This window comes from Staurois parvus, unplaced genomic scaffold (genome assembly GCF_062004578.1).
Source record: "Staurois parvus isolate SC_StPar_1 unplaced genomic scaffold, SC_StPar_1.0 ptg000024l, whole genome shotgun sequence".
Classification (NCBI taxonomy): Eukaryota; Metazoa; Chordata; class Amphibia; order Anura; family Ranidae; genus Staurois; species Staurois parvus.
This window is the reverse complement of record NW_028317820.1, coordinates 1,642,686-1,657,283: the sequence shown is the minus strand read 5'-3', so window position 1 is coordinate 1,657,283 and position 14,598 is coordinate 1,642,686. Positions and strand designations below refer to the sequence as shown.

The 14,598-nt window shown below is 43.2% G+C and overlaps 1 protein-coding gene across 1 annotated transcript in view; it reads right to left on the bottom strand.

Annotated features, from left to right (window-relative positions):
• LOC149472063 (uncharacterized) overlaps positions 1–14,598 on the bottom strand; it is a 115,888-nt gene that overhangs the window by 12,438 nt on the left and 88,852 nt on the right. The window contains exons 20-23 of the mRNA XM_089693217.1: positions 12,501–12,797; positions 7,203–7,547; positions 3,993–4,283; positions 105–449 (exon numbers count right to left, since the gene is read on the bottom strand). Coding sequence (XP_089549343.1) covers positions 121–449; positions 3,993–4,283; positions 7,203–7,547; positions 12,501–12,797 — 1,262 coding nt within the window. The 3' untranslated portion in view covers positions 105–120. The remainder of the gene's footprint in view (positions 1–104; positions 450–3,992; positions 4,284–7,202; positions 7,548–12,500; positions 12,798–14,598) is intronic.

Sequence of the window (14,598 nt, the reverse complement as noted above, 5' to 3'; positions counted from 1 at the left end):
GATACTTTCTATTACTGTCACTGGAAATGACTTTTGTGAAATGTTTGTCTATTCCATCAATATAACATTCTAATAGTTGTTGGTTGTCAGTGTAGAGGACCTACCTGTAAATTGTAAGGGTCATATTCTTCTCTCTATGGGTTGCTGTAGACTGGGATGTTGCACTCTGCAGATGAACTCTGACCTCTGGTCTTCTGGCAGTGTTGGGGTGAACAGCAGACTGGCTGTACAGCTGTATGTGTTATCTGACTGCCTCTGGTGTCCACTGATTTCAGTCTTGTATTTATTGTTATCAACGGCAGAAAAATTGTATTCCCCCATCTTCTTATACCATTCCACAGTCAGTTCATCAGGGAAATATCCACAGATTTTCACTTGTATTTTGGACTCAGTGTTGAGTTTTAGGTCAGAAGAGTTTGGTTCTTCAATCTGTGGATGCCAAGGAAGATCTGGAAGGTAATTATGATTATTAGTCCAAATAAACCAAATAATATAACAGACACAAGGACATGTAATCATGTTCCATTCCAACAATGTATCATTGCTATAATGCTATCATGATTTTATGACCAGGAAGGTCAATGAAATGGTACGCGTTTCTCTTATTAAATGAGGACAGAAGAAATGCTGCAAATATGCGGCCTCATGAAACTGGGCTTTTTTCCGTGCGGCCGCATATTTGCGTACTTGTCTTTGTGCTGGTAGCGCGTCGCTCGGCGCGCTCCCAGCACAGAGACCGCGGTGTTACTGAGAGCCCCGGGTCCCGTTCTAACGATTGGGACCCGGGACTCCCGATTCCGGGTCACATGATCGCTGTGATAGCCTCTGATTGGCTATCACAGTGATCAGTCACTGTACAGCCCGGCCCCCTTGATTTTTTTCTCTCTCTATGAATGGAGAAGAGAGACACATTGTATCTCTCTAACTCCTGGCATAGAGAGAGAAAAAAAATGTTTTTAAAATATTTTTTTATTTTTTCATTTTTTTTTACAAACGAATAGAAAAAATAAAGAAAAATACCTAGATCAAGGTTTGATCTAGTTCAGTGCCAGGGTTAGTGATTGGGTCAAGGTCAGGGTCAAAAGTCAGGATTTAAAAAAAAATTGGTATCAGTGTCAGTTAGTGTCAGTGTGTTTTAGGTAAAAAAAAAGACAAAAACAAAATGCACACTATTGTTTCTGGGCTGTACTACGGGTACAAACAACAAATAACATACACATATGTGGTATCGCTGCAATTGTCAAGAGCTGGAGAATTTATTTTGGGTTGCTCTTTGGTGGTAGGTTATGGTAGTAACAAGAAACGCACAGCTAAATAAAAAAAGATTTACTATTTTGGGCCAGTTTTCCTTTGATAATAAAAAAAAATCAGGAGCTATCCATTACCATTTACCACCAAATGAAAGCCCAATTTGTCCTGAAAAAGTCAAGGTATAATCCACCTGGATGTACAAAGTAGTTGTGGTGATATGTACGGTTTTACTAACACATGTTAATTGTGCTTAGGCATTTAGATTTGTTTTACCCTTAGGCATGAAGGGGTTAAAGAAGGGAAGGTGACCTCTTTAGTTTCACCTCTCCTGTCCTCTAAACACTAATAAATATGTTGAGCTCATGTAATCTTTAGTGTTATGGGGTTTGAACATTTTAGTCCATTACACACAGTGGACTTGGGCAGAAACCAGTGCTATGTATCAACTGATGACCACTGATGGATGGCATGATATGTTTACAGGGGGTGAAATATCCTGATATTCTATATTCTGACATACTAGCAGATGACTTGTTGTAACATTGTTGTAACTTGTAACATTCTTCTTTGGCATCGAGACAGGAGACATCTTCCTTGATCCTACACAATGATATAATGTGACAATGCTGCCCTCTGACACAGTGACAAGCTGTGCTACTGCTGTTTTTGGACACGTGATGAGCTTGGTATTTTTAGGATCTTTTTCTCTATTCTGTGAAAGTAAATCCACACTGTGTCTGAGCACCACAAACCAAAAATGTGATTTATTTTTGTTATTCAAAGCAAACGTGTCCATCCATACATGTCTCGATGCTTTACTTTGCTGAAAAATCACTGTGAAAAACATCTAGCTTTTCTGGTTGTGACCATCATACATTAGGGCAGATGATTCATGTAGCATTTCCTGGAATCCATCTGGCCCTAGCTCAGGCATGCATGCAGGAGGGTGTGCGTAACTGAGAAGCCCCTCCTTCCTTTTCCCCTCCTGAAGACTCCTGGGATGTATGACATCATTTGCTTAGGCCTGGAAACCAGGAAGTAACTGAATAAATAAAAAAAAAAGTTTAAAACAAGTAAGTAGGATATGCCTTCCTATCTATTTAATAATGTTAGCAGCATAAGGACTAGAATAGTCCATGTTGATCGAGAGAGTGAAGTTCTGCTTTAATAGGCAGATAGCGGGATCTTGCCGGTATAGAGCTTGTGTCCTAATTAAGAGAAGAGAAAGCATCTTATCCGGGTCCACTGGAAGTTGCTTCAGTGCACTACTGGACCAGTAAAAGCCTGAATCCTGAACTTGGTCGCCAATAGGACACTATATGCATGTTTTTAGTTTTGTTTTTTTCTGATGCTTGTGTGGATTTCCTTGGTGGGATCCAGTTTCCATCCAACTTCAAATCACATGGAAAGGTTAATTGTCTCCTGCCCAAATTGGCCCAAATGTGTATGGCTATGGCAAGGTTATTATAATATAAACGACAATGGCAGAAGGCTGATGTGAATGGTGTACATACTCTGTGGAGTGAAAATTGTCATAATGATATAAATTAATTAGGTAAATAAAACTTTACATAAATATCTAGTATGCTCTTTACTGAACAACACAAATTCTAGGAACTTGTTTATTCTGTTCCTATAATTTTCTGGATCTGCATGTGTGCAATATTCCAGTCATGCATTACAGTCCAGCATTACATACATTTTTCTAACCTGAACATGTTGTTAAGATGTAGTCTATTTCTAAGGGCTCCATGTACTCTGCAGCTGATAAACTCACGTTTAGGAGCCGTTCAGCGTTTTTTTCAGCAGCCCCTGAACTCTCCCTAATGTTTTCCTATGTGTCCATGTACACATCGTCGTTTACAGTCATTTACAGGCAGTTGAGTTTACAGTCGTTTTTTTTTAATGCAACAAACTTGCATTCAGACATCGATTTTATCAGCGTTTGAAACACAAAACGCTTGTAAACACGGCAAATCGCGTTTAGAAGCGTTTGCTTTTTTTAATTTTTTTTCCAACTCTTCCAGTTCCCAATGCTGTCCAGAGCCTTTTTTCATCATGAAAAATGCTTGCAAAGCGTTTTCAAGTTACTCAGATGGACAGAACACTGAACACAGGTTGTTCCTAACAAGCTTGTCACACATTGTAATGATCAATTCACAGCTCAGACCTCTCCCATCCTTGGAAACAAACGATATGTTAATGACCATTCACACCTCAAATTCCTCATGAAGACCCCCTGCCAGGTGGCCTTAATGACTCCCTCCACCAGACACCTTTCCCACCCTTGGAAACAAAAGAAATGTTAATGAGCAATTCACACCTAATTATCTCAACACATACTGCTGTCTCTGCTTCTACTCTCTGTATTTCTCTGAAACAGTCTGAAATAGTTAATAATTTAACACTTTTCAGTGCATTCTGGGCATTTGGGAGGTTCCCCTGTGCTTATCTTTAAAAAAATGCTTCTAAATGCAAACGCGCATAAACACGTTATGCAAAGGCTAAAAAGATGTTTTTTTTAACCTACGTTTTCCAGCAGTCAGTTTCCATTGTTCAGAAATGTCCCATGTACATGGGGCTAATACAAACATAACATTTTCTAGTTCATTTTTCAGTGGGGATTGTACTGTATAAATGTACAGGTATAGTAGAATACTTCTTACATGTGAATGCCATTTTCATTGCTAGAATGTAATTAGTAACAAGTGATATAAACTGCTGTATTTATGTATTATTACCTGATTTCATCAGTACGATCCTCTGAGGTTGTCTCACTGACTGATGCTCCCAGGTCACATAGAGAGGAAAGCAGAGAGGCCGGGGCAATGTGCACACACTTGTGACATTAAATGTTTCATCATCCTCAGACTTCACTGGTTGACCATTAGCACTTAGCTTGGCTTGTGGTTCTGCAGTGCTCCATGTAATGTTAATTTCCTGAGGGTAGAAACTCTTCAGAGTCAGAGAACACTGCGCCTCTCCTGACTTATTGAAGGAGAATCTCACCGGCTCTATCGTCTGCGGAGCCACTAGACATAAATACAAGAAAGATTACCAGTTTCCGGTATCACATAAACATCTGTAGTATATAATACAATGTATCTAAAGCCCAAACTGTTTTTTTTGTTTTGGATGAAGCCATAAAGGCATCTCTGGCAGGTTTTTGCATTGCACACATTTGTATTGAAAATGTTCATAAACAATGTAAAACTTAAAAGATTTGTACGTACGTAGCATCGCACAGTCTACATCAGGGGTCCTCAAACTTTTTAAACAGGGGGCCAGTTCACTGTCCCTCAGACCATTGGAGGGCCGGACTATAGTTTAAAAAAAAAAAACTATGGTCATCTCCTGTACTGTGTCCACATTTGTTCAGAGACTGTGGACATACAACGACGGCAGGAATACTGGGCCGGCCGCTCTATAAGATGCACAGACATTTCCCCCCAAGTGTGTCTTATGGAGCAAAATAGTTTCCCATCATTGGTGTCAGTGGGAGGAATAGTGCCCCATCATTGGTGTCAGTGGGAGGAATAGTGCCCCATCATTGGTGTCAGTGGGAGGAATAGTGCCCCATCATTGGTGTCAGTGGGAGGAATAGTGCCCCATCATTGGTGTCAGTGGGAGGAATAGTGCCCCATCATTGGTGTCAGTGGGAGGAATAGTACGTCATTGGTGCCAGTGGGGGGGGGGAGGAATAATGCCCCATCGTTGGTGTCAGTGGGGGGAGGAATAGTGCCCCATCGTTGGTGTCAGTGGGGGGTGGAATAGTGCCCCATCGTTGGTGTCAGTGGGGGGAGGAATAGTGCCCCATCGTTGGTGTCAGTGGGGGGAGGAATGGTGCCCCATCGTTGGTGTCAGTGGGGGGAGGAATAGTGCCCCATCATTGGTGTCAGTGGAGGGTGGAATAGTGCCCCATCGTTGGTGTCAGTGGGAGAAATAGTGCACCATCATTGGTGTCAGTGGGAGGAATACTGCCCCATCATTGGTGTCAGTGGGAGGAATAGTGCTCCATCATTGGTATCAGTGGGAGGAATAGTACCCCATCATTGGTGTCAGTGAGAGGAATAGTGCCTCATCAATGGTATCAGTGGGAGGAATAGTGTCCCATCATTGGTGTCAGTGGGAGGAATAGTGTCCTATCATTGGTGTCAGAGGGAGGAATAGTGTCCCATCATTGGTATCAGTGGCAGGAATAGTGTCCCATCATTGGTGTCAGAGGGAGGAATAGTGTCCCATCATTGGTGTCAGTGGGAGGAATAGTGCCACATCATTGGTGTCAGTGGGTGGAATAGTGCCCCATCATTGGTATCTTCCAGCTGTCCTCCTTCCTTCACTTCGGCCTCTCCCTCCCTTGATTTTCGCTGGGCCGCTCGGCTCCTCGCCGGTGATTGGCCACCTGTGTGCCTTTCCTGAGCTACAGTACTGGCGCCCAATTACCGGTGAGGAGGCGGAGCCGAGCGGCAGCGCAGACATCGAGAGAGGGAGCGGCCGGAGTGAAGGAGCGGCGCATCCTGGAATAGATCGTCGTGGGACTGGGACCGAAGCCAGGTAAGAGACAGCAGCCCCCTGCCCGCCCCTGTACTTAGTGTCCCGGCAGGCCGGATGAGTGTGCTCGGGGGGCCGCATGTGGCCCGCGGGCCGAAGTTTGAGGACCCCTGGTCTACATTGACAAAATCCAGGTGCAGATACATTGAGTTGTATGGTAATGGTATGCAAGTCCCCTAATGATGCACTGAAGGTAAGTACAGTGGTCAGGGAAATATTGTATTGCACCCCAGACCATATTTGTGTTCCACTAACAGCTAGCTTTATGCACCATTAGCACACTGAGCTGCGTAGGGGGAAGAGGGGGGAATCCCAGATCTTGGAACGACCTTGTAGCCCTCAGTTACTAAGATGGACAAAACACTGAACACAGGATGTTCCTAACAAGCTTGTCACACATTGTAATGACCGATTCACAGCTCAGACCTCTCCCACCCTTGGAAACAAAAGATATGTTAATGATCATTCACACCTCAAATTCCTCATGAAGACCCCCTGCCAGGTGGCCTTAATGACTCCCTCCACCAGACACCTTTCCCACCCTTGGAAATAAAAGAAATGTTAATGAGCAATTCACACCTAATTATCTCAACACATACAGCTGTCTCTGCTTCTACTCTCTGTATTTCTCTGAAACAGTCTGAAATAGTTAATAATTTACCACTTTTCAGTGCATTCTGGGCATTTGGGAGGTTCTCCTGTGCTTTTCTTTAAAAAACACTTCTAAATGCAAACGCGCATAAACACGGTATACAAACGCAGCTAAACAGACTTTTTTTAACCCACGTTTTCAATGTAAAACTTTAAAGATTTGTACTTACGTAGCATTGCACAGTTTACATTGACAAAATCCAGGTGCAGATACATTGAGTTGTATGGTAATGACAAGCCCCTTAATGAATGAAAGCTTAATTTGTGGGAAAAAAAGGTTGTAAATTTAATTTGGGTGCAGCGTTGCATGACTGTGCAATTGTCAGTTAAAGTAACACAGCACCGTATCACAAGAAATGGCCTGGTCAGGAAGGGGGTAAATCCTCTGGAGGGTGAGGGGTTAAAAGCCTAAATTGGTTGAGAGCATACCCAGTGATTTAAGATTACCTGTTGGCACCAGCGGTATGCAAATATGTGGCCTCTTGGCAGGTGGACCTTGCCGCCGAGAGGCTGCATATTTGCGTACCAGATGTAAACAAACATGTGCTGAGAGTGCATGCCTTGCGCCTGTTGGAAAGCTCCTGATTGCCAAATGCGATCAGAAGCTTTCAGATCATGTGACTGCTGTGACATCCAATCATGATGGTCACATGATCATTAACCCCGCTCCACCTCCCAGTATCACACACTCCTTAAAGGACCGGGGGCACAGTACCAAGGGGTTATGAAGAGTATTGTAGGGAAATTACCCATAATTTGTAGGGGTCCTATTCTCCTCTCTATGGGTTGCTGTAGACTGGGATGTTGCACTCTGCAGATGAACTCTGACCTCTGGTCTTCTGGCAGTGTTGGGGTGAACAGCAAACTGGCTGTACAGCTGTATGTGTTATCTGACTGCCTCTGGTGTCCACTGATTACAGTCTTGTATTTATTGTTATCAACGGCAGCAAAATTGTATTCCCCCATTTTCTTATACCATTCCACAGTCAGTTCATCAGGGAAATATCCACAGATTTTCACTTGTATTTTGGACTCAGTGTTGCGTTTTAGGTCAGAAGAGTTTGGTTCTTCAATCTGTGGATGCCAAGGAAGATCTGGAAGGAAATTATGATTATTAGTCCAAATAAACCAAATATAACAGACACAAGGACATGTAATCATGTTCCATTCCAACAATGTATCATTGCTATAATGCTATCATGATTTTATGTTATAAAGCCATACCGGTCACTCACCAGGAAGGTCAATGAAATGATACGCGTTTCTCTTATTAAATGAGGGCAGAAGAAATGCTGCAATATGTTTTATAGAAGGGAAGGTGACCTCTTTAGTTTCACCTCTCCTGTCCTCTAAACACTAATAAATATGTTGAGCTCATGTAATCTTTAGTGTTATGGGGTTTGAATATTTCAGTCCATTACACACAGTGGACCCGGGCAGAAACCAGTGCTATGTATCAACTGATGACCACTGATGGATGGCATGATATGTTTCCGGGGGGTGAAATATCCTGATATTCTATATTCTGACATACTAGCAGATGACTTGTTGTAACATTGTTGTAACTTGTAACATTCTTCTTTGGCATCGGGACAGGTGACATCTTCCTTGATCCTACACAATGATATAATGTGACAATGCTGCCCTCTGACACAGTGACAAGCTGTACTACTGCTGTTTTTGGACACGTGATGAGCTTTGTATTTTTAAGATCTTTTTCACTATTCTGTGAAAGTAAATCTACACTGTGTCTGAGCACCACAAACCAAAAATGTGATTTATTTTTGTTATTCAAAGAAAACTTGTCCATCCACACGTGTGCCAATGCTTTATTTTGCTGAAAAATCACTGTAAAAAACATCTCCTAGCTTTCCTGGTTGTGACCGTCATAAGTCAGGGCAGATGATTCATGTAGCATTTCCTGGAATCCACCTGGCCCTAGCTCAGGCATGTATGCAGGAGGGTGTGTAAGCTGAGAAGCCCATACTTCCTTTTTCCCTCCTGAAGACTCCTGGGATGTATGACATCATTTGCTTAGGCCTGGAAACCAGGAAGTAACTGAATAAATAAAAAAAAAGTTTTAAACAAGTAAGTAGGATATGCCTTCCTATCTATTTACTAATGCTAGCAGCATAAGGACTAGAATAGTCCATGTTGATCGAGAAAGTGAAGTTCTGCTTTAATAGGCAGATAGCGGGATCTTGCCGGTATAGAGCTTGTGTCCTAATTAACCAGTTGCCGACTGCAGATAGACGAATGAGGGCTACATTGCAGCCGGCCAGTTCTGGGAGGGTGTCATATGCTTTCCTGCGTGCTCCCCAGGGAGTGCACCCGGTGATCTCCATGATCGCTGTGTCCTACGGATACAGCTGATCACGTGATGTGGTAAAAGGAAAAATTGCAGCGGCTTTTTACCACGTGATTAGCCGTGTCCAATGACACGCTGATCACAGGGAAATGCAATTGCCGGTTCTCGGCTGCACTTTCTTCACGCTGTCAGAACGTGGGGAAAGCACTGCCAAGAACTGGCAGTTGTCAGAGCAGGGATCGGCACCGATCATCAGGGCACTGATGATCAGTGCCCTGATGATTGGTGCCCAGCAGTGCCACCCCCCAGTTCCACCCACCTGAGCCCAGCAGTGCTGCCCACCAGTACCCAGCGGTGCCACCCACCTGTGCCCATCAGTGCCACCTACCTGTGTCACCCACCTGTGCCCATCAGTGCCACCTACCTGTGTCACCCACCTGTGCCCATCAGTGCCACGCACCTGTGTCACCCAACTCTGCCAATCAGTGCCACCCACCTGTGCCCATCAGTGCCACCCACCTGTGCCCATCAGTGCAGCACAGCAGTGCTGCCAGTCAGTGCCCAGCAGTTGCAACAGTCAGTGCCCAGCAGTGCTGCCAGTCAGTGCCACCTATCAGTGCTGACTATCAGTACCCATCATCAGTGCCGCCTATCAGTGCCGCCTATCAGTTCCACCTCATTAGTGCTGCCTATCAGTGCCCTTCAGTGCTGACTATCAGTGCAGCCTCATCAACGCACATCAGTAAAGGAGAAAAATTACCTGTTTGCAAAATTTTATAATAGGAACAAAGAAACCTTTTTTTTCAAATTTTTGTTCTTTTTTTGTTTATAGCGCAAAAAATAAAACCCCCATCGGCAAGTAAATACCACCAAAAGAAAGCTCTATTTGCGAGAAAAAAATGATAACAATTTCATATGGGTACAGTGTTGCATGACCACGCAATTGTCATTCAAAGTGTGACAGCACTGAAAGCTGAATATTGGCCTGGTAAGGAAGGGGGTATAAGTGCCCAGTAGGCAAGTGGTTAAGAGAAGAGAAAGCATCTTATCCGGGTCCACTGGAAGTTGCTTCAGTGCACTACTGGACCAGTAAAAGCCTGAATCCTGAACTCGGTTGCCAATAGGACACTATATGCATGTTTTTAGTTTTGTTTTTTTTCTGATGCTTGTGTGGATTTCCTTGGTGGGATCCTGTTTCCATCCAACTTCAAATCACATGGAAAGGTTAATTGTCTCCTGCCCAAATTGGCCCAAATGTGTATGGCTATGGCAAGGTCATTATAATATAAACGCCAATGGCAGAAGGCTGATGTGAATGGTGTACATACTCTGTGGAGTGAAAATTGTCATAATGATATAAATTAATTAGGTAAATAAAACTTTACATAAATATCTAGTATGCTGTTTACTGAAACAACACAAATTCTAGGAACTTGTTTATTCTGTTCCTATAATTTTCTGGATCTGCATGTGTGCAATATTCCAGTCATGCATTACAGTCCAGCATTACATACATTTTTCTAACCTGAACATGTTGTTAAGATGTAGTCTATTTCTAAGGGCTCATGTACACTGCAGCTGATAAACTCACGTTTAGGAGCTGTTCAGCGTTTTTTTCAGCAGCCCCTGAACTCACTCTAATGTTTTCCTATGTGTCCATGTACACATCGTCATTTGCAGTCATTTACAGGCAGTTGAGTTTACAGTCGATATTTTTAACGAAACAAACTTGCATTCAGACATCGATTTTATCAGTGTTTCAAATGCAAAACGCTTGTAAACACATCTAAACACGGCAAATCATGTTTAGAAGCGTTTGCGTCTGAAATTTTTTTTTAACTCTTCCAGTTTCCAATGCTTTCCAGAGCCTTTTTTCATCAAGAAAAATGCATGCAAAGAGTTTTCAAGGTGTTCAGATGGACAAAACACTTAACACAGGATGTTCCTACCAAACTTGTCACACATTGTAATGACCATTCACACCTCAGACCTCTCCAACCCTTGGAAACAAAAGACATGTTAATGCCATCCACACCTCAAATTCCTCATGAAGACCCCCTGCCAGGTGGCCTTAATGACTCCCTCCACCAGACTCCTTTCCCACCCTTGGAAACAAAAGAAATGTTAATGAGCAACTCACACCTAATTATCTCAAGAGGTACTGCTTTCTCTGCTTCTGTATTTCTCTGAAACAGTCTGAAATAGTTAATACTTTACCACTTTTCAGTGCATTCTGGGCATTTCGGAGGTTCTCCTGTGCTTATCTTTAACCACCTTCCACCCACCATATAGTACAATGATGGGCGCAAGTTGGTTCTCTCGTTCTGGGAGGACGTCAAATGACGTCCTCCCATTCTCACCGCACATGCGCAGCTCAGGGAGCTCACAGCGCCACGATCAGCGGTTCGCTGTGTCCCTCTGACACAGCGGATCAACGATCATGGAAAGAGCCGAAGATGTCGGCTCGGTCATGTGATCAGCTGTGTCCAATCACAGTTGATCACATGCAAACAGGGAAATGCCGGTTATTGGCATTTCTCTCCTCTCGAGCTGTCACGCTGACAGAGGAGAGGAGAGACGGTAATCGGCTTTCTGCGGAGGGGACATGTACACTGATCATCAGGGCACTGATGATCAGTGTGCCCTGATGAACAGTGTAGCCCCAGCAGTGCCACCTGTCAGTGTCCATCAGTGCCTTGTGTCAGTGCTCATCAGTGCCTTGTGCCAGTGCCCATCAGTGCCACATATCAGTGCCTACCAGTGCACATCAATGCCACATATCAGTGCCCATCTGAGCTGCCTTTCAGTGTCACCCATCAGTGCCACATATCAGTGCCCATCTGAGCTGCCTTTCAGTGTCACCCATCAGTGCCACCTATCAATGCTGCCAATCAGTGCCACCTATCAGTGCTAGTCAGTGCCGCCTATCAGTGCCAGTCAGTGTTGCCTATCAACGTGCATCAGTGCCGCCTATCAGTGCCAGTCAGTGCCGCCTATAAGTGCCAGTCAGTGCCGCCTATCAGAGCCATATATCAGTGTCATGTATCAGTGCTGCCTGTCAATGCCCATCAGTGCCACCTACCAGTGCCTTCTGATCAGTGCCACCTATCAGTGTCCATCAGTGCAGCCTATCAGTGCCCATCACTACAGACTCATTAGTGCATATCAGTGAAGGAGAAAAATCACTTATTTAGAAAATTTTATAACAAAAACTTAAGAAAAAACTTTTTTTTTTTCAAAATTTTCAGTGGTTTTTGGTTTGTTTAAGAAAAAAAAAAAAATCCAGAGGTGATTAAATACCACCAAAATAAAGCTCTATCTGTCACAAAAAAATAAAAATTTCATATGGGTACAGTGTTGCATGACCGCGCAATTGTCATTCAAAGTGCGACAGAGCTGAAAGCTGGAAATTGGCCTGGGCAGGAAGGGGGTATAAGTGCCCTGTAGGCTAGCGGTTAAAAAATGCTTCTAAACGCAAACACGCATAAACACGTTATGCAAAGGCTAAACAGACTTTTTTTAACCTACGTTTTCCAGCAGTCAGTTTCCATCGTTCAGAAATGTCCCGTGTACATGGGGCTAATACAAACATAACATTTTCTAGTTCATTTTTCAGTGGGGATTGTACTGTATAAATGTACAGGTATAGTAGAATACTTCTTACATGTGAATGCCATTTTCATTGCTAGAATGTAATTAGTAACAAGTTATATAATCTGCTGTATTTATGTATTATTACCTGATTTCATCAATACGATCCTCTGAGGTTGTCTCACTGACTGATGCTCCCAGGTCACATAGAGAGGAAAGCAGAGAGGCCGGGGCAATGTGCACACACTTGTGACATTAAATGTTTCACCATCCTCAGACTTCACTGGTTGACCATTAGCACTTAGCTTGGCTTGTAGTTGTGGTTCTGCAGTGCTCCATGTAATGTTAATTTCCTGAGGGTAGAAACTCTTCAGAGTCAGAGAACACTGCGCCTCTCCTGACTTATTGAAGGAGAATCTCACCGGCTCTATCGTCTGCGGAGCCACTAGACATAAATACAAGAAAGATTACCAGTTTCCGGTATCACATAAACATCTGTAGTATATAATAAAATGTATCTAAAGCCCAAACTCTTTTTTTTTGTTTTGAATGAAGCCGTAAAGGGTTAGAATCTCTGGCAGGTTTTTGTATTGCAATACATTTTTATTGAAAACTTTAATAGACAATGTAAAACTTACAAGATTTGTATGTACGTAGCATTGCACAGTATACATTGACAAAATCCAGGTGCACATACATTGAGTTGTATGGTAATGGTATGCAATTCCCCTAATGATGCATTGAAGGTAAGTACAGTGGTCAGGGAAATATTGTATTGCACCCCAGACCATATTTGTGTTCCACTAACAGCTAGCTTTATGCACCATTAGCACACTGAGCTGTGTGGGGGGAAAAGGGGGGAATCCCAGATCTTGGAATGACCGTGTAGCCCTGTTTTTGAGCAAATGACGTGTAACTTAGAAGAAGACGAAACTTAAGAAATACAGGAAAGCAGAGTGAAGAAAATGAGCTGCAAAAAAGACCATGGCCAGTTGGAGGGGGAAGGGAGTAAGGAAGGATGGAGATTACAGAGGGTAGTTGAAGTGGAACCGTCACAGACATTGCCGAGCAGAACTTTGCATTGAGCATAAGTACAGGTTAGGGTTAGATTGTCTCAAGAAATATTGAAAAATGCTAATATTTTTTTTAATTTGTTGGATAATTGCCACCAACCCTTTATTAATTAGATAAAGGAAGTGTTTTGTTCTACCCATGCAAGTTAAGAACCTAAATTGGCTGAGATCATAGGCCAGTGATTTAAGATTAACCTGTTGGCACCAGCGGTATGCAAATATGTGGCCTCTCAGCAGGCGGGCCTTGACGCAGAGAGGTTGCATATTTGCGTACCAGATGTAAACAAACATGTGTTTAGAGTGCACGACCTGTGCCTATTAGAAAGCTACCAATTGCCACATGTGATCAGAAGCCTTTCCGATCATGTGACCACTGTGATAGCCAATCATGATGGTCACATGATCATTGGCCCCGTCCCACCTCCCAGCACCACAAACCCCTTAAAGGGTCGGTGGCGCAGCGCCAAGGGATTAGAAAGAGCGCTGTAGTGAGGATACAGGTCATTAGAACAGTATATACTAAGTAATAGAATGTGGTCCAAAAGCATTTGACTCTATGTATTAATGTGTCTAAGCAGTAATTTATATTTGGCTTCATTGAATGAGGAGTGCAGTGAACTGTGTGCAGTCATGTCCCAAATTGGGTCCACTGGTGGGACTTGAGGGAGCCACCCTTCAAGCTCTTTTTCCCATTGGGGAAAATAAGGAGGAGACCATAGATACTGTAGTCACCTTCCTGAAGAAAGATGTAGATCAAGGATACTATACCCTTAGCAAACGAGTCATGAAGGCATATGCTTTTGAAAGAGGTAAGCGTTAAAGGTGAGTCTGTATGTTCCAAAATGGGTTGTGCATGCTTTGGATTTTGTAAATATCAAAACATCTCCAAATGAAGTATGACCAGATGAAGATTTTGAAGAGAAGCTGAGCATATCACAAAAAGGCCACTAATTTGTACTCCCAACCGAAGCTTGCTTTGTCCCACCAAAAACAATTTGCACGGCTCTTCAAAATGTCCTGGGGGAAGATGGGGTTGTTAGTAAGAGTCGCAAGGGGCATTTGGGGCAATACTATCTCCCTTAATATTTTCCATATTTTTATTGAGTGTTTGAACATCGGGTTGGTATTTGTTTCCATAAACCAGGGGCGGTCCATAAGACCGTCTCCATGACC